This window comes from Aedes aegypti, chromosome 2 (genome assembly GCF_002204515.2).
Source record: "Aedes aegypti strain LVP_AGWG chromosome 2, AaegL5.0 Primary Assembly, whole genome shotgun sequence".
NCBI lineage: Eukaryota > Metazoa > Arthropoda > Insecta > Diptera > Culicidae > Aedes > Aedes aegypti.
Window position 1 is genome coordinate 55,260,991 of NC_035108.1, and position 26,731 is coordinate 55,287,721.

General features: G+C 38.5%; 1 protein-coding gene across 3 annotated transcripts; it reads right to left on the bottom strand.

The window, feature by feature from the left end:
* Window positions 1-566: 566 nt before the first annotated feature.
* Window positions 567-26,339, bottom strand: LOC5566268 (protein rogdi). Of its 3 annotated transcripts, none has more exons than XM_021840859.1 (6): window positions 25,869-26,339; window positions 18,223-18,622; window positions 8,044-8,247; window positions 6,997-7,485; window positions 1,234-1,742; window positions 567-1,165 (listed from the first exon to the last, which is right to left on the bottom strand). In XM_021840859.1, exons 1-5 carry the CDS (start codon window positions 25,877-25,879, stop codon window positions 1,674-1,676), a joined length of 1,173 nt encoding a protein of 390 aa, XP_021696551.1. In that variant the 5' UTR covers window positions 25,880-26,339; the 3' UTR covers window positions 567-1,165; window positions 1,234-1,673. The 3 variants fall into 3 exon arrangements, with proteins under 3 accessions (XP_021696551.1, XP_021696550.1, XP_021696552.1); XM_021840858.1 differs by having other exon boundaries at window positions 18,223-18,625; XM_021840860.1 differs by lacking the exon at window positions 25,869-26,339 and adding an exon at window positions 18,745-18,875 and having other exon boundaries at window positions 18,223-18,625.
* Between the last annotated feature and the right edge of the window lie 392 nt (window positions 26,340-26,731).

The following is a 26,731-nucleotide window of genomic DNA, read 5'->3' on the forward strand; positions in this document are numbered from 1 at the left end:
GAGAATTTAATGGAGTCCCATTTGAGCTGGTCTCTCGACCTCCGTACTTAGCGTGCTTAACATAATTATGCTAATCGTCTGTATGGCCGCCATCCGTATGGCTAACGTATTTATGCTCATTGAGCAGTTCCTCTAGAAAGTCGCCAAGGCTGGAAGGGTACAATGGGATGGACATGTTTTAAGAACGCCAGGGGGAACGCCACTTGGGAACGTGAAACATTCGAGAAACTGGAGACAAATAGCCCAGAATCGATTAAATTATAGAAACATTGTAATACAGGTTCGGTCCTGAGGAACATTGGATCAGCAAAAGTAAAGTAAACTTTTTTCAGGCGTAATGAAGCTGTATAGCTTAGAATGAGAGTTAATTTATAACATGAATTTTATAAATTTAGACTGCCGTAGAATTGCTGGATAACTAAGACCCGATCTGCAGGACAACTTGGATGATTATGCTCAAATACGAACAATTTTAAATTCTTATATTGAAGGGGGTTGAGAAAAAAATGTCAAACACGTGATGAAAAAAAAAGACGGACTATATATTACAAAAAAAACATAACAACTGAAGATATATCAAAATAAATATATTTAAAAAAAATTAAAAGCATACTAATGTAGAATAATAGTTCAAAAACCTTTAAGTTACCAATTTCTTGTGTTGTAAAGGTAACGCTCCTGCGTTCGAACAATTACTAGTTTATGTGTGCCTAAACTACATATATTTCACAGTTCATTGTCCGACCTCCGTTCAGCAACCGGTCCTCGTACCTACATGCAGTAGCGACATTTCGAGATTCCTACCACCAAAGAACTACTAAATCTATAGTTTCCTGTTCGTTCGATACTCGCCCATTCACGCACGATCCATCCATTCGGTGATCGATCGTGATTGATTGCACACACCCCCCTCATTCTGACCGGCTGCCGACCGAAGTGTGGAACCATCATAAAAGCGGAACACTCGTACGCCGTTCCGCACGCACAAGTTTGAGTAAATATTTGCCACTATACGATTTCATTATTTCAGTTTACTTACGACCTGTTAAGTACTCTTAAACATTAATTCACTTTTTCTGTTCTGTTTCACTTGCGCTTATCTAAATGTGGGTGTCGTTATCGGCTGTCTGTCCAGTCGTGTCTGGTAGCTCTGGTTGATAAAACACTAAAATCAGAAACATAAACGCGATTAGACCGTGTGCCGTCTCATGGACAGAATAGGTAGCAACTTACCAATTGCAATTTAACGCAGTTGTGGGGCCTGTTTGGGGAACTCCCTCGATGAATCAACCGTCCACCTTGTAGACATCCGCCGATAACAGCACGAGTACCTAGTAATTTATCAACAAACATCAAAACATTTTCAACAACGGCCGGCGACGGCCAATTTCACTGATTTCCGTTACGAGATTTTCGCTTGAACTACGCCATTGTCCGACTAAGTGTGAAGCTACTTAACAATTAATAGGATCGAAGATTTCACTAATTTCACGTATCCACTTTGTCCTGGTCTGAAAACTGAGGAGCTTGCTCTACACTTTTGAAAATAATGGGTGAGACCTAGGGGATCAAAATCTCAAACTGAACCCGATGGACAATGCTCCGCGTAAATATCCAACCCTCAATTAAGCTCGGCACGGTATCAGCGAATCCGGCGCCGGCGACTGGTCCAATCAATAGGACATGGCGGATGCCGATCGAGAACCAACTGTGAAATCCTTGTACTGGGAGAATACTGAAATCTGAAAGGTGTTATATTGTATTAGAAAATATTTCATTCATTTATAATATATTAGCGGCGCTAGATCATGTCCTACACATAAACTTTCCATAGGGTAGAAGCACCGGATTTGCCAATTATAGCCAATAAAAGTACCTATTGTAGGAGTATACGCCGTTTAACACTGTAGATGAGCATGAATCATTTCATGTTTAGATTCAGTTACATTCATTAAGAGGTCCAATTCCATTCAAAAAATAAACGAAACAAATAATTTCCCTAATATTTTTAACTACAATACACCTAACCTGTAACAAACATCTTTCCAATCTTAAACAAGAATACTAAAATCATGAATATTGCTATTCCCGGCCACCCCCATCTTTACCGTAACTTGGGATAGGGGAGGAAATGTTGATTTACTTACCTTACCAGTCAGGCTAAGGCCTGGGTGGCCTCTGCTGTACGTAGGAGACGTCTCCATTCGACTCGGTCCATGGCTGCCCGTTGCCAGCCACGCATTCTGCGAAGGGTCCGCAGATCGTCCTCAACTTGATCGACCCATCTTGCTCGCTGCGCACCACGTCGTCTTGTGCCGGTCGGATTGTTTTCGAGAACCATTTTCACCGGGTTGGTATCCGACATTCTGGTGACATGCCCGGCCCACCGCAGCCTCCCAATTTTTACGAGGTGGACAATGGTTGGTTCTCCCAACAGCTGGTGCAATTCATGGTTCATCCGCCTTCTCCACGTTCCGTCTTCCATCTGCACTCCGCCGTAGATGGTCCGCAACACCTTCCGTTCGAAAACACCAAGGGCGCGTTGATCCTCTGCACGTAGGGTCCATGTTTCGTGCCCATAGAGGAGTACCGGTCTAATCAGCGTCTTGTAGATGGTCATCTTCGTGCGATGGCGAACTTTGCTCGATCGGAGCGTTCTGCGGAGTCTAAAGTAGGCACGATTTCCAGCAACGATGCGTCTCTGGATTTCTCTGCTGGTGTCGTTGTCGGCGGTCACCAGTGAGCCCAAGTACACGAATTCTTCGACAACCTCGATTTCATCACCGTCAATATGAACTCGAGGTGGGGGGCGTGCCGTGTCTTCTCTTGAGCCCCTCGCTATCATGTACTTCGTCTTTGACACATTGATGTTCAGTCCGATTCGCCTAGCTTCAGCCCTTAGTCGGATGTACGTATCCGCCATCGTCTCAAAGTTCCGTGCTACGATATCAATGTCGTCGGCGAAACCAAGTAACTGAACGGACTTTCTGAAAATCGTGCCACTCGTGTCTATCCCCGCTCTTCTTATCACACCCTCTAAAGCAATGTTGAACAGTAAACACGAAAGGCCATCACCTTGCCGTAACCCTCTGCGAGATTCGAAGGGACTCGAGAGTGTCCCTGATACTCGGACTACGCACATCACTCGCTCCATCGTCGCCTTGATCAATCTTATCAGTTTGTCCGGGAAACCGTATTCGTGCATAATCTGCCATAGCTGTTCTCGATCGATTGTATCATAGGCCGATTTAAAATCGATGAATAAATGATGTGTGGGTACATTGTATTCGCGGCATTTCTGCAACACCTGGCGGATGGCGAATATCTGGTCCGTTGTTGCTCGTTCGCCCATAAATCCTGCCTGATATTGTCCAACGAATTCTCTAGCAATTGGTGATAGACGGCGGCATAGAATTTGGGAGAGTACCTTGTAGGCGGCGCTCAAAATTGTGATCGCACGATAATTGGCGCAATCCAACTTGTCGCCCTTTTTGTAGATGGGACACACGACACCTTCCATCCACTCCTCCGGCAATACTTCCTCCTCCCAAATCTTGGAAATAACCCAGTGCAGCGCACTTGCCAGTGCATCACCACCGTATTTTAGCAACTCGCTAGGAAGTTGGTCCACTCCAGCGGCTTTGTTGTTTTTCAACCGTCTAATCTCCGTTTCTACCTCTTGGAGATCTGGAGGCGGAAGTCTTTCGTCGTCCGCGCGTGCTCCCAAAATTATTTCCGTGCCACCTCCGCTACTGGCCACATCACCATTAAGGTGCTCGTCGTAGTGCTGCCGCCACCTTTCGACCACCTCACGTTCGTTCGTGAGAAGATTTCCGTCAAAGTCTCTGCACATGTCGGCTTGTGGCACAAAGCCTTTGCGCGAACGGTTAAGCTTCTCGTAGAACTTCCGTGTGTCTTTAGCGCGGAACAGCTCTTCCATCGCTTCGCGATCTCGTTCTTCTTGATGGCGCTTTTTTCTTCGGAAGATCGAGTTTTGTCTGTTCCGCGCCTGTTTATACCGTGCCTCGTTCGCTCTCGTGCGGTGTTGCAGCATTCTCGCCCATGCTGCATTCTTCTCATTCTTCAACTGCTCGCATTCGCCGTCGTACCAGTCATTTCTCTGATTCGGGGCCGCTGGACCTAGTGCTGCTGTTGCGGTGCTACCTATGGCGGATCTTATGTGCCTCCAGCCATCTTCAAGAGTGGCGGCGCCGAGCTGCTCTTCCGTTGGTAGGGCCACTTCCAGCTGCTGCGCGTATTCTTGGGCTACTTCTGAGTCCCGTAGCCGCTCGATGTTAAGCCGCGGCGTTCGGCTTCGACGCGAGTTTGTCACCGTCGAAAGTTTTGAGCGCATGCATATAGCAACTAGGTAGTGATCCGAATCTATATTCGCACTGCGGTATGTGCGAACATTGGTAATGTCAGAGAAGAATTTTCCGTCGATTAGAACGTGGTCGATTTGGTTCTCGGTTAGGTTATCGGGTGATCTCCAGGTGGTCTTATGGATATCTTTACGGGGGAAGAAGGTGCGTCGGACTACCATACCACGAGAGGCTGCAAAGTTGACGCATCGTTGGCCGTTGTCGTTAGATACGGCGTGCAGACTGTTCCACCCGATCACCGGTCTGTACATCTCCTCTCGTCCTACCTGTGCGTTCATGTCGCCAACAACGATTTACTCGTCACGCGGCGAGCATCCGTCATAAATCTGCTCCAGCTGCGCGTAAAACGTCTCCTTCTCGTCGTCGGGTCTCCCTTCGTGTGGGCAGTGTACGTTGATGATGCTGTAGTTGAAGAAACGGCCTTTTATCCTCATCTTGCACATCCTTGCGTTGATCGGCTGCCACCCGATAACGCGTTGTCGCATCTTGCCCAACACTATGAAGCCAGTTCCTAGCTCATTTGTGGTGCCACAGCTTTGGTAGAAGGTAGCCGCTCGATGCCCGCTTTTCCACACCTTCTGTCCAGTCCAACAAAGTTCCTGCAGCGCTACGATATCGAAGTTACGGGGATGTAGTTCGTCATAGATTATCCTGTCGCAACCTGCGAAACCAAGTGACTTGCAGTTCCATGTTCCAAGTTTCCAATCGTAATCCTTATTTCGTCGCGTGGGTCTTTGCCGATTGTTCCGGGTCGTATTATCTCCTATGTTATTCGCAATAAGGTTTTTTACGGGTGGCTTATTGGGCCTACGCCAACACTCCTGTCTCGCCGGAGCGCCATCGTGCCAGCTCTGTTTAACGTCCCAACTAACACTAGGACGATCGCGCTGATGGGGCTACCACCTTGGATTTAGCTGTGCGCGATTCAGCATTTCTTGCTCAGCCGCTGGATACCAGAACAGACGCTGTTTGAGCCGCACCTCCTGGTGAACAGACGCTCGAGACGTACCTCCTCAATCTAGCTGATGTCAGAAGGACAACAGTGCCCAGGCTGCACTACCAGCTAAGTACGCAACCCTTAGCTGGCGGTCTTTGTCATCGTTTGACCCGTGGAAGCGTGAGGTAGGAACTTGTGAGGACCAGAGCTGTGTTGAACGCTCCTTCCTTGTTGTCGACTCACCGTTTTGCAGCCTGGAAATGTTGATTTAGCACTTACTTAATGAGAGGCCACCGACTCAGCGACACCCTCATAAGTGCTATGGAGTTGGGGATTGGGAAAGGTATTTGGTCAGGATTCGCCTGAAAAGCTGGCGATAGACGCAGAGTATTTGATGTTTAATTGTTTTAAATTTAATCTTTTGAATGCCGGCAATCAAAAGAGAGAAACAATTCTTTATTTCGCGTTTGACAGTTGCGACATTCTGCTCGGTAAAAAGCAGAACCAATCCCTCCAGGGTCATCGGAAGCTCTCAGCCGATTTTTTTTCCAACCGTCCGGCCGAAACGCTGAATAAAAATGAATTCCGACCATGCAAATGCATACCGTAATAAAAAAAACGCGAAAAAACGCCCGCCATGGTAAAATGGAACAAACTCATTAAATTGCCTGCAACATCCGCAATCTTCTCGTCATCCTTATCCCAACGGCCGAAACTCATCTTTGATTACAGCACGGAAGGCACAATGTCACACATTTTCCTTTTACACCACTAATCACATTTACTTAAATGAGTTCAAAAGCTAAATTTATTTGCTAGTTGAAGAAACTAAGAACAGACAATTTTGAAAATTTTACACGTCCGGTATGAAGCACGACACACTACGATCTCTCTGAAGCAGCAATCACATGCGTAGATTCGAAAAACTGGTACTTCAGATTGCCAATCATATTGCTCGGATTTCACTTTGCTTATAGAGAAGATATGAAATGTTCCCCTGATGATCTAGTGTACGGCCGAGGACTATGAGTACCAGGTGATTTTTGTATCGCAATGATCGATTAGATTTTTCCACATGTCTTCGATAATTCCAAAAGAATTTTTGTTAATAAAGAATTGATGAAATGCACACACTTGTTTGTACGAGTCGACGCAGTTAAAAAGCGACCGATTGAAACCAGCTTATTTATCGGAAGAATCTACATCCGATCAACAAGACGATCGGAAGGTTTTAGTTACACCATCAGGACACCGAGTGAGATTCATGGTGTATGGGGGCGTAGTATGGGGATGATACACCCCTGGTTGCTATCGTTCAACTTTGTAAGTTCCGAGAAAATAAAGGGAAAAATAAACAAAAATAGTTTTAAGAGTAAACGCATAGAGCCGTATCTTTTCCCGCTGGTTGATCTCGTCCGAAATATAACCGCAGATCGCCCTTTATTCATTCCTCCGATAACGCGCACAACAAAACTATCGATTAATGATATAAATTTTGAAAGTATCACTCGAAAGTTAAATTTGTCTTCACGACAGTTTCTAAATATTTGTGAAGGATTCGGATTTAGATGCGTATTTTGTGAAAAAATTGGCCATATTGTTACCGTTCGTCCTACCCACGGTTTAGAATGTGGTCACGCCTCTAATATTCAACAAGCGATTTCTGTGAGCAATTACCTTATCCTTAAGCTGCTGGCACAGCTGCAGCGCCACAGTGAACAAAACTAGCACCTCGTTCAGCCACGGTACGGAACACTCGGCCTGGCAGGAATCAAACTTCATCGTACCCTGAAAGTTGGTCAGCTGATAGGCCACGAAGATCAACTTGTGGCTCTGGATGTAGAAGCTGATGGCCAAATCTTCCGGCAGGTTGGGCGACAGAGCCTTCATGTTTCGGCTCTTCATCAGCTCGTCGATGGGCTTCTTCCGGGGAACGACCAGTGAGGTGCGGCCTCGCTGCAGCGCTCCCAAGATGTTCCCCAGGATGTGCAGCACCTCGTCGGAGGTTTTGAAGTTGTACGAACTATCAACATTGTCGATGTGGTTTATTGCTTGCTGGAGGTGGTTGGCAGCATCCTGTACCTGTTGGATCTTCCACGGGTAGTCTTGGGTGATGGTGGTCCGTTGGGTTTGCTGCTGCTGCCGTTGCACCTTGAAATTGATGTCCTGTGGAGAAAGGAGGCGGTAGAGAGAGATATAAGCCATTAAACACAAGGGTTTCATTATGTATGATGATTATATTAGTGGTTTCCCAAATAATGATAAAAATTGAAAGGTTACTTCATTACGATATAGTTCTTAGTTACTAACTGAGAGCTATATTTGCCAATTGATCACTGTGGCAAGTACGAAGATCCTTTATGAATGACTTGCCTAACCATTAAAACCGTGGGTTAAATCTAAGAAGATATGTTTTATAGCCTTACAGGTTTCAATGTTTTTTTTTTCTTAGATTGAACAAATTTTGGGGATTTTATGATCATTTTGTCCAGAATACTATAGGAATTGTGCTAATAAATAAAGGGTCCATCAGTTTGACCAAGCGAATGCGATTTATTTTAAATACTCGATAAGATTACCTCTACAATTTTAAACGTTTTAAAAGATCAAGTTCATGTAGAGAACCGGTTTCAGCGAAAATTACCGTCAATGATGGCTATCGAAGTCAAATGTTTTTAGATAGATAAAATACAGTTAAATTATCAAATCTCCCGTTAAACTTACCGCATGAGTTATGCTATCGCCGGTGAGCGTGACGACGCATTTCAGCTGCTCCGGAGCGGCCGTCAGCACGAACTTGTCCTGCTTTTTGCCTTCGTTCCCGTACAGCGGAACCGGAAACCGATGGGCACATTCCACCAGGATGACGTGCAGCTGTTTCAGCACCGAGTGAACCTCCTCGTGCAGCACCCACTCGAACTCCACTTGCTGCCAAACGGACGTCAGAAAGAAGACACGCCATGAAATGGAACACACAGATATAAGTGTCGCTATTAGAAGAATATGGGCCTAACGACCTAAGTTGACGGGAGAGGGAGAATGGGGATGGGGTTATTTCACGCATTTGATAGGATTATCGAGATTACAGCGCGCTAGCACGCTAAGGGCACAACTGCCATAGGCCACCGAACGAGTGCAAAAGGTGAACGATGCAGTTGTTGGTGTAATTTGCATTATCGACGGGTCAGAGGATACAATCTCGTTTATTGCGCTACAAGTTTGAAGTTTAATTAACATGAACACTTATCATTTAGTTCGACAGGGTATGTTTGCTCTATGCGATGCAAATTAATCGATATTCAAAGGTCAATGACACAAAGGTTGTATCGAATGTGTATAATACATATTAGGCATACATATATGCCCAATATGAAACTATAAATTACTGGGCTGATAGCGAAAGAGTGTCTTCAAAATAGAAACATTAGAAAAGATACCAAGAAGGAACGAAGAAAACAAAAATAAATCTAACAGGAACCAGGAGATAAGGGATTGATTCCGCATAGAATCTGACTACTCAAAGGATACTCTAGAATTCTTCATGACATTACAAGTGTTAAGCTATGTGTATTTTTCATGATTTTCTCCTGGAATTTAATCAGAAATTATTTTAGTTTTAAGCTCAAAGTTTCATTCAGATTTTGACTTCCGTACGAAGATTTTCATTCAGATACCTTTGAGAAATCAAAGATTCTTTCAGAAATTTTTCAAAAAGTTCTAAGTCTACTAGGAATTTATCAAGTGATTCTTCCTTCCATCGAATTCTCTAAGACTTGCTGAAAGATTCCCGTTTAAAAGATAACCAAGAATAGGTTTTCCAGATTTTACCAGAGATGCCTCCACGGATTTCTTGGAATTTTTTTTGTCAGTAGCAATAAAGGTAGTACTGGCACTTTTAATCTGCCTCAAGCTCCTTCCCAGCATTTGCTTTTAGGGGTGATTGGGGCAATATGAGTCACCTAAGGAAAACGTCATGGAATGCATAGAAAATACAGCCAAAACTATCGTTTAAACATGTATTCTTCCATGCACGGTGCGCCGACAGACCGTTATTATGCAAAAAAAAATTGTCCATCAAATCTGAGTACATGGCTCGATTTCTGAGGTTATTCTGCAACTCTGGGCCAATTTAAAAAAAAAAATCTCTAGGAGGAATCTCGAGAAATCTTGGTTTAACGTTTTTGACTGACAATTTCAATATAAATTATTTTAAAATTTCGTAAAAGTACTGGAAACCCTAACAAAAACGCTAAAAAAGTTGGTCAAACTGTTCTTAACAAGTATATAATTGTTACCGTTGTTATGATTAGATAAATTTACAACTGACTTAACATACCGAAGTGGCTTAAGTGTGTTTTTTGCATAGTTTACTGGTGTAAGTTTAATTGATTGTTGTTTCCTACGTTAAACCAATTGAAAGGTATTAGATTACCTTCTATTATACTTAGCTTGGTGGTTTAAGCCATGTAAAAACATACGTAGGCTTAAAAGTTAAATTAGAACACTTTAGAATTTTGTGTATTTTTTCGTAGATCGGAAATCAAAATGATTTTATTTTTGGCTTATACCTTGACTCATAACACGTATATAAGAAAAGTTTTTTATGACTTTTGAAACTTTTTTGTATTTTTAGAAATTGTTTGAAAAATTGCATTCTTATATAACCTACAAATTCCTGGGCTTCATTTAACGTGTAATATAAAAAATCGTACCTTTTATATTTTTCTACGATTAACCTATCACAAAAGAAGAGCCTGGTGGTATTAAAATCATTTCAAACATGTTTTTCTGTTAGTTACACGGAAAATAAAATACGCTCCGAAAAATAAATAAAAATTTAATATTTTTAAAAATACCGTAACAATTTAAATTTTTTTTTATTGCCAAAAAACAACTAGAAATTGCTTCAAGAAAAAATGAAAAAAGCTAGGGATGTTCAAACATAAAAATTATAAAAATCAAAAACCAAAATTTGAAAATTTGCGAATAAAAATAAATTTAAAAAAAGACACCTACACGTTAATGCTTCCAGAGGACATTTTGCCCTTTGAAGGAAGCACCACACTAGACAACGGACTAGCATGCAACGCCCAGTGGTACAGTCGGAGAACATTCCTCACGAAAGTTTTCCGGCCTGCAGCGGGAATCGAACCCACACTCCTTAGCACGATGCGGTTGAGTGCATGGTGACCCTAACCGCACGGCTACGAAGCCCACGAACGTGTTTAGAACGATCTTAGATAACGAAAAATAATACTTAAATCGAAAATAAAAATTTGGGTCTTATAAGCGGTTTCTTCACCACCGCTTAGGCACTAAACCTAGTTTAACCATAGGGGTAAACGTGGTTTACAGCTTAAGGTGAAACTCCGTTGAATCCACAAATTTTAATGTAAATGTAGTGGTAGGCACAACATTATTCTCTTATTTCTGAGTAGTAGTAAAATATGAATCAAATGTACATCGTTGCCAGTTCATATTATGTTTGTAGTCAGCGTTTTTTTTTTTCTCAATTCGCTTTCAAATTGCCTGTTTTCGTACATAACTACTAACGATACTGACAACACTGCAACAGCGAAAGTGGACAAAAAATAGAAAAATAAAAAAAGTGAAATATTGTGATAGCGTGATTGTTTTGACCACGGTTTTGCAAAGTTTTGTGTTGTTTCTACCAGAAATTTACTGCTACTTGTTCTATAAACTACAATAAGTGAAAGTAAATTGTGTTGGACGTCCTACGTTTAGCAAGAGATAGAAAATCAAGTGAAAAGTGTCGTTCATTTGCCGGTGGATTAATCAAAACAAGCACCAAAATACTCGTCATACGTGTTGAAAATGACCACGAATCGTCAGATTTCGGGCATTATCAGTTGAGAAAACGATTAAGATGGGCTTCGTAGCCGTGCGGTTAGTGTCACCGAGGCATTTAGCCGCATCGTGATAAGGAGTGTGGGTTCGATTCCCGCCTCAGGCCGAAAAACTTTTCAAGAGGAATGTTTTCCGACTGTGCCACTGGGCGTTGCATGCTAGTCCGTTGTCTAGTGTGGTGCTTCCTTCAAAGGGCAACTTGGGCCCACTGGAAGCATTAACGTGTAGTGTCTTTAAATTAGACCGTAAAAAAAAAAAAAAGTAATCCTGTTCTTATGGCGTGTTAGCAATTTGGCTGTGATTTATTACAGGTAAGTTGCATAATTTGAGAAAAAGCTCAATCCGCTGGCTGAATTTGTCTGTATGCGTGAAGAAGCCATCTTCCCTGCCAGGACAGGGATTCTATCCTATATGTCCTTAAGCGAAGGTGAAAAAATCGGCCCTTAGAGGGTTAAGTCTGTTGTAAATACCAAACACAATCTAAGCCCGAGTGGGACGGCCCTGGTTTGGACAACTTTTTAAGCGTTTTTATAGTTTTTTTTTTCAGTGCTTTTACGTAATTTTAATATGTTTTAAATTGAAATTTTTAGTCAAAAACTTCAAATCAAGATTTTTCAAGATTCCTCCTAAGGATTTTTATTTTTTTTTTAATTGGCCCAGAGGTGCAGAGCAACCTGAGAAATCGAGCCCTGTACTCAGATTTGATGGACAATTTTTTTGCATAATAAAGGTTTGTCGGAGCACCGTGCCACGGATTTCTTGGAATTTTCTACAAAATTGTCATTCAGGATTTCTTCAAGATTTCATCCAGGAATTGATCTAACGATACCTTCACGAATTACTAAAGAGATTTCCCCTTAAATTCATTCAGGAATTTCTCAAATTCTTCCAAAAATTTCGCGATGAAGTCTCAAAGAATTTTTCCATACATTATTTCAGATATGTTCCCAGGAAAATGTCTCTGGATAATATCATAATTTTTTTTTTTTTGAAAATTATCGGATTTTTTAAAAAAAAATTGTGTATTAATGATCGGAAGATTTACTTAAAAAAAAACAGTAGTACAGTCAACTCTCCATAACACGATATTGAAGGGAGATTTCGAGTTACAGAACACAAAACCAGTGCAACTGCGATCGAAGGGGACCATCGAGTTAGCCATGAAAACCTACTTTTACTATGGTTCTCTAACTCGATATCGAGATACGAAATATCGAGTAAGGGAGAGATGACGGTATCAACAATTGTGAAATCTTATATGAACTTTTGAAGAATCCACGGCGCTTTTCAGGAGCAAATCCTGAAAAAAAAATATCAAAGAAACCCTTGAAAGTATTCCAGAAGTAAGCTCTGGAAAAATCACTGGAAGTATTTCTGGAGCTCCAGCCTCTGAAGGTTTATCTGGAGCTTCTAGAATCTTACCCCAGGATTAACTGCAAATAGAATGACGAAAAGTGAAAGACCACTTTATTTGAAATAGAGACTTCCCATAAAAATATACATGAAAATGAAAAATGAAAAAATGACCTTCTGCCGAGTATCAAATAGTTTGAGTATTGTTGTAAATTGTATTGATAAATGAATATCCGGCCGATTAATATTTAGGGGTCATGCACAAATTACGAAACGTTTCAAGACGGGGAAGGGAGCCATGGAAAGTATGATAAGCCTTACACAATTTTCAGAAGATTTATACAAACAGCGTGACCAAGTAGATTGAGGGGTTTAAAAATGATCAAATAAATCGTGACGTAATATGTGTATCACCCCTTCCTCATTCAGCCTATATCAAGAACAACAATTGTAAAAACTTCAAGAACAAAAGGTAAACAAAATGTGTTTCTGCATATTTTCATAGCAAAGAGCCTATTCTTACTGAAATATATGATAACCATTCAAAATTATTAACACAATTTGAAAAAAAAAACACTTTTCAGCTAAATGCAACTCATATTATTGATGAATACGCCAAATAGAATTCTACCCAATACAATAAACATTAGAGACAAGATTTGAGTCTAAAATAACTTCAACATTCAAATTGATTTGAAAATGCTACAAAAAATATTTAACAAAATCATTGAATTGGATTTGAACCTAGCAGAAGAAAAACAGTTCAATTAACTCACACAATTTTTAATCTGTGACACGTGACGTGCAGAATTGCGACATCCTGGCAGAGAAGCTCTACGAATGCTACTAACAACAGCACCCCCAATAAATAATTCATGTCATCCAAACCGCCCCCCCCCCTAATCGCCGAAGAGTGTATTATTAAACTAAACTAACGATAGCGCGATAACGAGAGATTGTGTTGTCAGGCCAAAACAATGTAATGAAAGCAAGGCCACTCAAACACACGAATAAGACTTACTTAGTATCTGAATATACAGTGACGGACGAAACCTGAAGACCACCTAACTCATTTTCCATATTTTCTGATTTTCTGTATTTATTTTTAGCACTTGATTATGATGTTGCGTCTATATTTGACTGTTCAGTTTTATGAATAAGGTACCACGGGGCAAGTGGGTAAATGGGGTAAGTGAAAATACGACGTAGACCTAAAGATAACTAAATTAAAGCACCTTCAATTTTCTAATCACGTGGGGCAAGTGAAAAGGTTCTTATGAGAGCTTGAATTTGTGTTTTCTCTCAACTATATTCTTAAACAAGCCGATTTTCATTTGAAACAATGAACCAGTTACCATCTTCGGGACATGGTTTGTACTAGTGATCCTTTATATGAGAGATAAGCGGAAGTAAAATAGAATGATTTGGCAACAGACCAGCAGTGCTAAGTTTGCTCGGCGTCGAGAATAATATTGTAACAAGGACATGATTTCATCATTGCTATTTTGTTTCGTTCTTCTTCTTCTTTCTGGCATTACGTCCCAACTGGGACAAAGCCTGCTTCTCAGATTAGTGTTCTTATGAGCACTTCCACAGTTATTAACTGAGAGCTTTCTTTGCCGATTGACAATTTTTGCATGTGTATATCCGTGTGGCAGGTACGAAGATACTCTATGCCCTGGGAATCGAGAAAATTTCCTGTACGAAAAGATCCTCGACCAGCGGGATTCGAACCCACGACCCTCAGCATGGTCATGCTGAATAGCTGCGCGTTTACCGCTACGGCTATCTGGGCCCGTTGTTTCGTTATAGATCTTTAAGCTACATTTCCAAACTTATAAACAGCAGACAAAATCAACAACTGAATATCGCGTTGAGAAAAATTCATAAAAAGAAAATATTTCATATTTTTTGCTCTATGCAAAACAACTTTTACCGAAATCATTTCAAGCGGATTACATTACTCCTCAAGAAAAGTTCAAAACAAACATAACGCATGTTCGTTTGGCTCACGCTTTGACAGCTCTCGCTGCTCGATTGGCTCACACTTTGACACAAATCTCAGCTTTTGCGAATCTCTCTTATAAAAGATCACTAGTTTGCACTTATTCAGGGATGATAGCAGATCTCTTTTAAGAGGCTTAGTCTCTATTTTTAACAAAAGGTCTTAAAAGTATATTTTAATCAAAATGGTCTCTAAGGTCACGTTTTTCTCTATTCTACTTGAAGTGAATCCTGCTTCAAGAGGTCCCGGGTTCAGAGACTATTTCACTAGTTCTTCAGGAATTTATTTTCAGATTCCTGAAGGAAAAACTTCAGGAAGTCGTCTAGTGATTGCTACGAATATCTCTTCAGGTATACTTCTTGGATCTCGTTCAGAAATGTCTATATTGATTCCACCACCAGGTTTCTCAAAAAATCTCCTAATGTTTCAAGGGATGGTTAGAGGATTTTTTTTCGTTATTTGCTCCAGGAAATCCTTGAGCAGTACAAAGTTTTTCTTGTCTATTTTGATTTCCCCAGAATTTCTATGCCAGTTTCTCTAGTTATCCTTTCAGGAGTTTTATTGGGATTCCCTTAAGATTTCATTCACATTTACCCTAGGAATTTCTCCCGAAATTCTTCCAGGGGTTATCCGAGAAAATATATTTGATACTCTCTCAGGAATTCCTCTTTAAATTTGATTTGATTTGATTTCTTTAATTGATTATATGAAGCTGGGATTCTTCATGAAGCTCCTTCAGAAATTTCTCTTAGGCATTCTCTAACATTTCATGCGAAATAACTCCAGCAGTTCTTTCAAACAATTTCTCGTGTACTTTTTCGAGTAAAATCTTCATGGTTTCTTTAAAAGTTCATGTGGAGTTTATCACCAGCTAATACTACAGTAAATAATCTGGTTATTTCTATCATCTAAGCAATTTATCTTCGAAATCCTGTAAGACTTCCTCAAGAGCCCTGGAATACCTTCAGAGAACTTTGTGGGAGTTCATCAAGGGTTACTTTCGACTACAGACATGATAAAATCATGCAAACTTGTAATCTGCTGAAAATTGCCGGTGCGAGCGCTTAAGTTAACCTCCTTAAATTGTAGTTTTTACAGCACAATTTTTTGCGTGTCATTGAAGGATTTATTTTGAAATATCTCCTGAATTTTTAGAAAATTTCACAAATGATTCCTGAAAAAAATCCTTGAACTTTTTCTGGAGATATTTCAGGAAAAATGATTGAGAAAATTCTTCGATGACATCTTTAAGAAATTTCTCTAAGAACTTCTAGAATAATTCCTGAAGCAATCTTAGGAGTAATTCATGAAGGAATTCTCGGAATTAAATCTGAACGATAATTTTGAATGAAATTCTCGAAAACCCATGGAGAAAATACTCGTTGAAGTCTTGAAAATGCTGTAAACAAGCCTTTAGTAGAAATTTGAAGAAAAACGGTGGTAAATCATTGAGTACAATCTTGAGTACTTTTGATTTTCTTGAAAAAAAATGTGAAAGAATCTTTGAAAGAATTCATGAGGTAACTTCTCTGATTATCCTTAGAAGAATTCTGCGGTTAACTTTCTAACAGAATTCTTAGGAAGTTCGTAAAAATTACAGAATGAACTTCTGAAAAAATCTGTGGAGTTCATTTTGTTTGAATTTCATTTGAAGCAGCTTTGGGCAAATTTATTAATTTTTAAGGCATCTCTTTCGTCACGAATGTAAATATTAATTCCGATTCAAAACACAAAATTTAGGAAATGCCAAAATTTTCCTGGAATACGCTGTATGCGAATCATAGATTTCCAGAGCTACTACACCAGTGTATATTTCTACTTCCATGGTAATTCACTGGAAGCCCTCTCGATGATTTTCTGTAAAACTGTAGGTTCATTAATTGACATTTATTACTTATCAACGTAAGTGCCATCACTTCAGTAATTCTACAAAAGTTATTTCATCGTTTATTTCAACAGTCGATTTCACATTAGCGCCTTACATTTAAACGGCGTTCACCCCGAATCGGGCCCCTAAATCGATCTCCGCACCGGGCCCCAAAACCCTAGCTACGCCACTGGTACACAATCTGACGGCAAAAAGAAGAATGACCGAAGAAGCAGGAACCGGTCGCAAAAGAAGCGTAGAAAACTGCTTGAACGTTTGTGGTTGCGTAAGAAAGGGGTCGACATTTTCCCAATTTTCAATAGTTTATTGTCGATAATCAATAGTTTTCTCCATTCGAGTAAAATGTAATATATATTTCCGAATGATCGGTGCGAAAATATTGGAAATCTAGCGATAAATGGTTGAGTTATTAGCCTTCGAAACCTAACATAATTTCGTGACGGGCGCAAAATTTTAGATTTTCAATTGACATTCAGTAGTATATTGCCGTAAGACGTAGTGAACGTCAAAAAAAGAGATGTCACAAGCAGAAGTGGGCCATTTGGCATAAAGCAATTGGCATAAGGTCGTTTGGCATAACGATCATCTACGATCACCCACGTAGAATTATTTTTTTTTTTTTTTTGACCATAATATTTAATTGCCATAAATGACCAATATAATATAGGCTACTTTTTCAAATTGCTTACTTCATTCGGAAGAAAAACTCAAATCCATGAATTCCGGAAAACAAACTCGTGTTAGAATGTTTAACAAAATTCCTGCCGTTGAAGAACTTACTGGCCAAAGTATGTTGAAGACTTTGAAGTAGAAGTTCAAAACGCATTGCTTGATGCATCTTTCAATAAATGTTTTTCAAGGATAATTTTAGATTGTGGACAATATTATGACGGATTTCTGGATTAATTTTTAGACTATTCTGAAGAAAAAAATTCTGACAGAATACGAAAATCATAAAACGACGCCCAGGCTAAATTGCGGTAAAATTTAACACTTTCTTGCACATAAACAACATCTCCACAACACAATTGATTTTTGACGAACTGGAGACAAACCGAATTAGTTTGCATAAGTAATTAGAAAGGTATTCGATGCGTAGGTACTTAATATATCTACATTCCGACTGAATGTTTCAATAAATATATTATTGAAAATAATCATATCACTCATATCACGTACAATAAATGGCTGATTTTTCAGACTTAGCTTCTGATGTAAAAAATTAAAGATTAAAATCATCCTTTTGATAAATCTTCAAGTTTAAGTTTAATCTACTCCAAAACCTTTCGCAATTGTTTTGGCATTTTCCGTTGGTGTAACATTCGCCTGAATTCTTCCAAAAAATTAGCCAGGAATCTTTCATGGCATCATAATTTCTAAATAACACTATATTTATCTCAATAACAACAAATAAATGTTTCCTGCTGTTTGAGTTTGAAAAGCTGACCCAGCTTTAAATTTCATTACCATCAAAAGACGAAAAAGTGACTTAGATAACTTTTTGTTGCAAATAGTGACTTTTCAGTGACCAAGTCACTAAAAAATGACTCGCTACCAGTCCTGATTGTTTTAAATACTTCGTGTTGATATGTTCCTGTTAATTCGTTTTTGTGAAACCTAATAGTAGAACAAAATTATAAAGGCTAAAAATATAGCAATTCAGTAATTAAAAAACAATTAGGTGAGATGGTCTTAATGGTTTGTCCGTCACTGTAGCTACTAAACTGCCCAACATTTCTCCTTGAGAACTAAACAACACACATGACCAAAACAGGAGACGACCACTCACCAAGTTTACAGCTTCCTCCTTCTCGGAATCGGCCATCGCTTTCTTCGGTCGTCTGACTGGCGGCGGCCTCCTGCTGGGTCCCGACGTCGAAAAACCACTCCGCTGACTGGTTGCACTTTGCCTTATACTGCTCTGCCGGGAGAAATGACCTCCAGCCTCTGCCCCTGCAAAGGAAGCACCTGCACTTCCTCCTTCACTGCCACTGGCCCACGAAACTTGGCTCGGAGACTTACCGGGATGCCGATGGTGCTTTCGAGGGGATTTCTGCGGTGGAACCGGGCCTGCAGTGGATCCGGATGATGGTGCTTCGTCCTCGGCAAAGCTCACCAAAGTTGTTCCCTTCGGCGGAGGACCTTTGGACTTTTTCCGCGACTGGGGCTTCGAGAACCAGTTCGGTCCGCTGCTGATTTTCCACGCAAGAAACGAAACGAAAATTGCACTTATTAGCCACTATCACTAGCCACTGAATACTATCAAACGGGTGATAACTAAAAGATTATTATTATTTCGACCTACACGTACTCGTTTGCGGACGAATTAAAATTTACGAATGCAGAAAGCTGCACGCAAAGAAGCGAGAATGTTTTGATGTTTCTTTTCGGATTCTTTTTGCTGCGCGACCACCAAACGGGACGACCGAGAGTGAACTGTCACTAGAAGTTGGCAAGCGTTCGCCTTGAAGTAGGTACACGCTAAAGATTTTATATTCATCCATTATGTTTCTTTGAGTCGAGATTAACGAAGGTATATTTTTTTAAAGTTAATCAAAATTTCTACGGGCTATCTTTCATAGATTAATTTTGCTTAGTAACTTAGTTCACTCAAATAAAAACAAATTAAGAAAAAATGTAATTAAACAATAAGAGCAAGATTATTCAATTTTTCGACACTTCAATGGAAATTTAATGCGATTCTCCTACTGCGATAAGTCGTGAATTCAAGATTTTCAGACAACTCCACGGCTGTAGACAAACATGTTTAAAGGCATTTTACGGTACAATCAAAATTAAAAAAAAAAAATCTGTTCCTATAGCTCGCAACTTTAGTCATCAATGGAATTATATCAACGTGCAGAGCAAACGCTTAGAGTACGTTCACGGGTCCATCGGCGCTTGATTTAATCGTTTTTATAATCGTGTGCACTGTGGTTCTGTTACACAGCACGGCAATGATAATTCAAATAATATATTTATTATAAACTAGTGGTCCCGGCAAACTTCGTCTTGCCATCAAGTAGGCTGTTGGAAGATGTCAATGATACCTCCCATACATAATGGCATATTAGTACTCTCCCGTTTTACCAAATTACCCGAAAACTTCTTTAAACTTTTTCGTCGCACGAACACGTCGGAACCCTTCAAGAAAACAACAGTGAAAGAATTGTGTAAATCGGTTGCCCCGTTCTCAAGCCATTTCGTGACATACAAACACCACTCCATTTTTATTTATATATAGAAGATAGACTAGTGGTCCCTGCAAACTTCGTCTTGCCATCAAGTAGGCTGTTGAAAACGATTTGAATCGCCCTATACAAAATGACAGTTCTGTTCAATCTCGTTTTTTCGACTTTCCTGGTGAATATCCTGGGATGTTTATACACACAAACACGTTGGAACCCTTGTCGAACAAAGCGGAGAAAGAATCATCCTAATCCGTTGACCCGTTCGTAAGTTATTTCGTGACATACAAACACCATTCCATTTTTATTTATATAGATAGATAGATAATAGATATAAAAATTATAACATGAAGAATCAAAACACCATATAACTTATGGTCTACTCCATAATAGAGTATATAATTTATTTATTGATAATATAGGGCGATGTGGGATACACCCTATGTGTAAACCAGCAGATTATGCAAATTGAATGTACCTCGGATTTTTTTCCGCTAGAGTTAAGAATTGAATTGAATTGAATTACTTTTTATTAGAGTTAAGAAGTTGGGCTACATTAATCGAAAGTTTTTAAAATATTACATCGGTGAAATTTTGATTTTTTCCACTTTTTAGGTAAACACTTATAGTTGCTATGTCCACATGAAGCCGAGCAAATCGAGTTACTGAGAATTACTTAGAAACAACTCATGATCTAGTTCAAGAGCAGTAGGCCCCTTGGTTTTTGCTAAAAATGCGCTTAGTGCATGTGTCAATTTGTCAACATTTTGAAACAATGATTTCTATCATTTTTACTGAAACTACCGGAAATTCATGTCTCACATTAGTTCTGCAGACGTTTGATCAAGAAAAAGCGGTTGTTACTGAATATGGCATCGCCGAAAACGATTCTGTTATCTAAACCAGAGTCTATCAATGGAGAGTTGCGCAAAGAGACTTCTTTCAATGATTGTTCTTCCTCGTCTTGGAAAATAACCCCTATCTGTTTTGCTGGTGTGCTCGATAGGTAGACGGTTTGACATAGAAATCCTTTATAAAGGATCACTAGTTTGACAGTTCGATAGGTAGATTTGGTTTCACTCTTCGCGCAACTCTCCATTCATAGACTCTGATCTAAACTTGTTGTAACGTTGTTTACTTGGGTGATGAATATTATCCCATATCAGCTGAATCAAAAAATCACTAAGAACATTTATTTTAACATGTTTAAATCTTTTGAAAAACTAAATACAGTATATAGTTAGGAGTGGTGGGTGCCAGCACTTGTTTTAAAAATATAAAACTTGCAACATTTGTATAGTGGAATGGAAAATTTAAGAAATACTTTAAAAAATGATCAATGTTACTCCGGATTACGATATATTGTTAACAAAACGTTAAAAAAAGCTTAAATTTATTTTATATGATAGTGTTTTCTAACCCAGAATACCCAGATATAAGAAATGATTGTAATAATTGAAATGATAGGTAATGAAGGAATAAATATAATAGATTTTTTTAAACAACATTAACAATATTTACAGTACAGTACTGACTTTTCTAACAGTGTTGCTTATACTTCAAAAACTGTGAATATTTCTGTGCGAAACTTATCTTATGTTGTTGTTGTTGTTGTTTGAGAGGGACTTTAACCCGAAGGTCATTCGTCCCTTATCGCTGAACTTATCTTATACAAAATAAAGTTGTCAAGCATCTTTGGAAGGGGTTGCTATTTGCTACTGATCTGATCAATTTGACCCCGCATTACAATTTGAAATTGACTTTCAAAAATTCCTTAGATTGGTACACAAAATTCTCTGAATATGTTTTGAAGAATTTTGTTTGAATCCAGCCTGTGAAATCATGTTAGAAACTTGGCTGTAACGCAATAACTTTTCTCCGAGTTTAAAAACATTTGTTCATTCTTATTTTGAATCTCAAATCGAATTAAAAGTTAAGTGATTTTTGATTCAATCATTGAAGGGTATCATTCGGTAATATTGGAAATGTTGTTACTTACTAAAATTATGATTCCTGAAGCCAAATATGGTGGCTAAACTCTTACAAGTCATTTACTTTTTGAGTTAATTTAAAATTCAAAGCATCTCGAACCACAGAAAACGCTTAAAGGTAGAAAATTTACTAAGGATGTTCTGCATTCTTTTAAGTATTTTGTTAATTTTGCTTAATCGGTCATACCTATGAAAGTTTTGACAACGTTTTCAGCAATGCCGTTTTTAGTAACGATCACATTTTTCTTGATCATTTTAAAACATTATAATGAACAAAAGACCACGAGGGTGTTTTACCCTTCTTTATATCATTGACTATTGTTCATAATTGTACTGAAAAGGTGTGTTGCTGCCTGCAGTCTTCCACCATTATTCATGGCCACGTAGTAGTCCTCCAATGAATTTCTAAATATCTCCGGTACCAGATAGCAAAAACTAACAATCAGGGCAAATACTGAGAGTGAAGAGTTTTTCGGCAGCCTATCGCAAATAGTGTAAAACCACTTTAAAACAAAAAAATAACGTGGTTCAAATTATTTTTAAGAGTAAAAAAGTTTAACGTTCTTTTTAAGAACAGAATAATGTATATAAATTTATGACCGAAAGAACGTTGGGCTGAGTCATTTGAGTTATATCACAGACAAACAGACGTCACACTCTCACTGATGTCCATCGACCACTTTTCGGCCGATTAAAATATATGGTAGATAGCCAATCAACCACCCGCAGCGCTCGCATCGTTGTTGTTCACGTTTGACGTTTACACACTACCGCCATCTGTTGCATTGGGCGTACTGTCGGACGGGGCTACTTTTGATTCCGGGGGCTACTTTGGACACTTACCTTTTGTATTTATTTGCAGCGTAAATATTAATCTGAACAATTTTGTGTCTTCAGAACTTTTATTAACCAATGTATGCTCGACCACTAGGCATGATTTTTTTTGGAACAACATCAACAATAACAGAAAAAAACAAGAAAAAAGATACAAGAAACAAGAAAAGTCCAAATAAACATTCACAAGGTATAAAACATTGGCTTTTCAAACATTGTTTGAATTTTTCCCATGTCGTGGAAAATTATTTAGAGCATCACAAAGCTATCAAATCGTCATGTTTCATAAAAATCTTGTGATTTGTGTTGCTTAAAATTGATGTTTTATTTAAATAATTGATCAAAGGTCTTATTTTTACGATTATTATTTTATTATAATGATTTGGTTTGTATATTTTAAAACATAAAAAATAAAATAAATATTTGGAAAAGTGAATAGACATAAAACACACATATTTCAATACGTACCCATGACAATTTCACAACATAATCTCTAGAAAAAAATATTTTCCGTCATATTTTACATGAATTTGCAGTACAAAACTATTGCATCCTTCAATTGCTAAAACTACTTTGAGTCAGCTCTAAACTGCTAAGAAGCTGGAAGCATATTACGAAAGCAAACTTTTACTTCTTTACGATCTAGCAAAACTTTACTTACGACAGTCTTTGTACATACCGTAAATTCGGGTGAAATTAATCAGTAGGGTGAAATTGATCACTGTGTCACAAGATTTTATTTCCCTCTAATAGAGCACAGAAACCAATGCAACCTATGTAAATGAACGTTGTTTGCCTTAACTGTTGTCAAATTGCATGTTGTGAAGCTTTTTGTGTTATGGAATGTTTATTTCTATTAAAATAATAGGAAATTCCATCATCGTGTTCTGTGTGGTATTGGCAGACATCAATAAACTTATAGTTTTAAACAAGGATTTGGACATGGTGTCAACCTGAAAATTTGTAAGGATGCTTAAAATATAACCCCAGAACGAATTTTATCATCAAAATTCGTACCAATTTGTTCATTTTGTTGTAATAATTGAATTTTTGTATAGATATCATCAAATTCCTTCAGGAATTGCCTACATTTAGGCGTTTTCTGCGGTATTGCTGAAAATTAATTGTTAATTATTTCTATATATTTTGCATTGTTAAGAATTTGACAAGCATACTTGGATTCAGGAGGCTCAAATTAAATAAGTAAAGTTGTTTTCAAAACTTACAATAATTGTTTTAACAGGTGATCAATTTCACCCCGAAATGGAATTCCTTGATTTTTTATTTTAGAGACGATTTTCAGCACTAAAATCACAACTGTATGAAAATTTGAGTATATAAACCAATGGCTCACTGTCGTACTTGTTTTCCTGCATTAGGTTGTTTGGAATTGGCAACATCATAGAAAACATACATGGAAAACAGTGGAAAGTGATCAATTTCACCCGAAATTACGGTAACTCATTAAGGGGGCAGAATCCGTCATTGATTTCGAAATTTTCAAAAGCAGTTTTTTCGTTCAAATTCTATTCTCCAATAGAAACACAGTGAACACATTTTTATCGAATAATTTTTAGTTTTGAACAGAAAAACTGGTTTTGAAGTTTCGATGATGACGATGATTACGACGACGAAGCGTTGATCGTTAATAATCATACAATCATCGCAGTACCTAGTAGTTACTTCGTTCGTGTATGTCAACATAAAAATCAAGCATTCGTAACTAATAGTTCCATTTAAGCGGAAGTTGAAAGTTTAAGTTTCATACTGCAAACTTAAAATAGTGAATAGCATGTTTTGCTGAAATTTGCTATATATGTGTAATTGTTTTGAGCTTTGCAATTTTCTAGACTATGTTTATCAATGATAGTCTATAGAATTAGTTTGAAATTTATAAGGAAAAATCATTTCATTATCAAATTGTGAAAATGTCCAAAGTAGCCCCTTTTTTGTCTTGAAGGACACACTTTTTTCGCTATTCAAGCATTTGTTTTAATTCTTGTTGGATTTGCCTCATATTTTGCACATTTGTTAGGTACATATACAATCTAAATATATGCAAGAATTATCAATATCTATCCATAATTATAAGAATTACAAATCCTCAAAGTTGAAGAATGTGGAAATAATGTCAAAAGAAGCCCCGTTTGACGGTACATGTTCTCTCGACTATGGTTTTGATCGCGATTTGTTCTAAGTGTTACGTCTGTTTGTCTGTGGTTATATTGTTAAAATGATTTTTAGCGCTAAAATGATCATATTTCAAAAATAATTTTCCCTGGCTGTTCTTATTAGTTGTTTTGCGATGTTTTCCGCAAAGATACACTATTCATAATACTGAATCCATTCAATTAAACTAATTCGTGCCAAACGTTTCAGATTTTGTTTTCTCAGTTCAGCTATATATCTAACAAGAAAAGGTAATCTTGCGTCAGTTTCACCACACATCTTTCAGTGGTGAAAATTGCATAAAATTGTATGCGAAGGATTTTAAGGTGAAAAAGTTTTGGAATCAACTTCTAAGATTGCACTAAAACTTCAAAGGCACAAATCTCGCGAAAGAAGCATCCAACAACAGTGTACTTTTTATTTTGGCTTTGTGCACTAGCATGTTTGCCAACTATTTCTTCAGTTAAGTGCCTTTGAAAACGTGAGTAGGTTCTCCGGTCAGCTATTGTGCCTGTCACATTCGAATTTCGAGATGTTTCACATTATCAAAATAGGCTAAATAACATGGATCGATCAGTCGTGTTATTTTAGACTTGTTATAATATTACAATGATATAAATATTATTTGGGGGAACATTTACGATGAGAGTGATGTACTGTAAAAGTGACGCTAGATTTCAGTAAATTTTGCGCTATATTTGTGCAGTGCTAGTAGTCCAATCCTTTTGATGTAAATAATCTGAAAGTTGGCATTGTGTAGTTTCTACTTTAAGTACAAATAATATGAGTATATTCAAGATACCAACATGACAAGCATCAAAAAATTCGGTAGGCTTAAATTTTCAATAAATTTGTCGATCAATCAAGGTTGAAAATTAATTACAAAAAATGATTCTGAGGAATAGTTTTCTGGCAAATGTCCATTCTGGGGAATGGCTTTGTGACGAATGGTATATTCTGGGGAATGGTTTTCTGGCAGAAATTATTCTGGCGAATTGATTGTGGCAAATGGTTATCCGAAACTGTCATACAATCGGATTTTCTAGATGCACTCATACAAATTTCAAGCTCGTTGAGCATACGTTACAACTTTCACGATAGCTTCTGAAGATTCGAATGAACGAATTTGGGGATGTAATTTATTACTATTGCTGTACATGCTACTAGTCGAACTCTGAAATTTTCAGATAGGTATGTATAAACGATTTACATCAGCAACTGTGTACAATGTACACCCATAATTTAACACTTACAATTTAGGCATTTTAAATCCAGATTTCCCAAATCACTTCACTTCAAGAGCTCTTCAATCTCGGTATCGGGAACCTCGACGACTCGGAACTAATCGAACTCAAGTGCTCACTATGTAATCCACCGCAGAAACAACGTGTGCTGTTCCAATACACGATCGATCTCACCGGGACGTCATCCGTAATGCGTCCTCTAAATACTTCGCTTATTATTTTCAACAACCGGGGCCTGCGCTAATCAATCGTGTCAATATGATACGACTTTTAAATGGTGTTTTATAAACTAGGCGGCTTCTCGTGCTCACAGCCTTCGTCGACGTCCATCAGTCCATCTATTCCGGCAGCAAACATTGAACTGGATGATAGGAAATACTTGTTCAATAAAGAAGCGCAAACCCACTCGATGTCCAAACACGAAATACTCAATAATATGTGTCTTTGAAAAGAGGCGCTTCCGATAAGCCCAAACCGGCGTGAAACCAACACTTCCAGCAGTCTTCAACGAGACTTGCAAGAAATTCAGCAGGTGGACTAGCCTCGTCAGACAGAAATGCCATAGGTATTGTACGTTTGTAGTGCTGAGCTTTCTTCCGCCTTATCGGACAATGAGAGCCTCCAGTCGTCAGCAAGATACGCGTGTGATTCCATGTCTGAAGACGCGTCCAGTCCGGAGAGGTGATAACAAACCTCGGAGACCGAAATAAATAAATACTCAAATATACAGTATTGGACAATGCATTTGTAATATTTTCGATTTTCCATACAAAATGATCAACTATGATAGGCTCGATCTTGAGACCAGGACCAATTTGAATGAAATTTTCACAGTTCATCGAGCATAACTTGGATTTCAACATATATTTTTG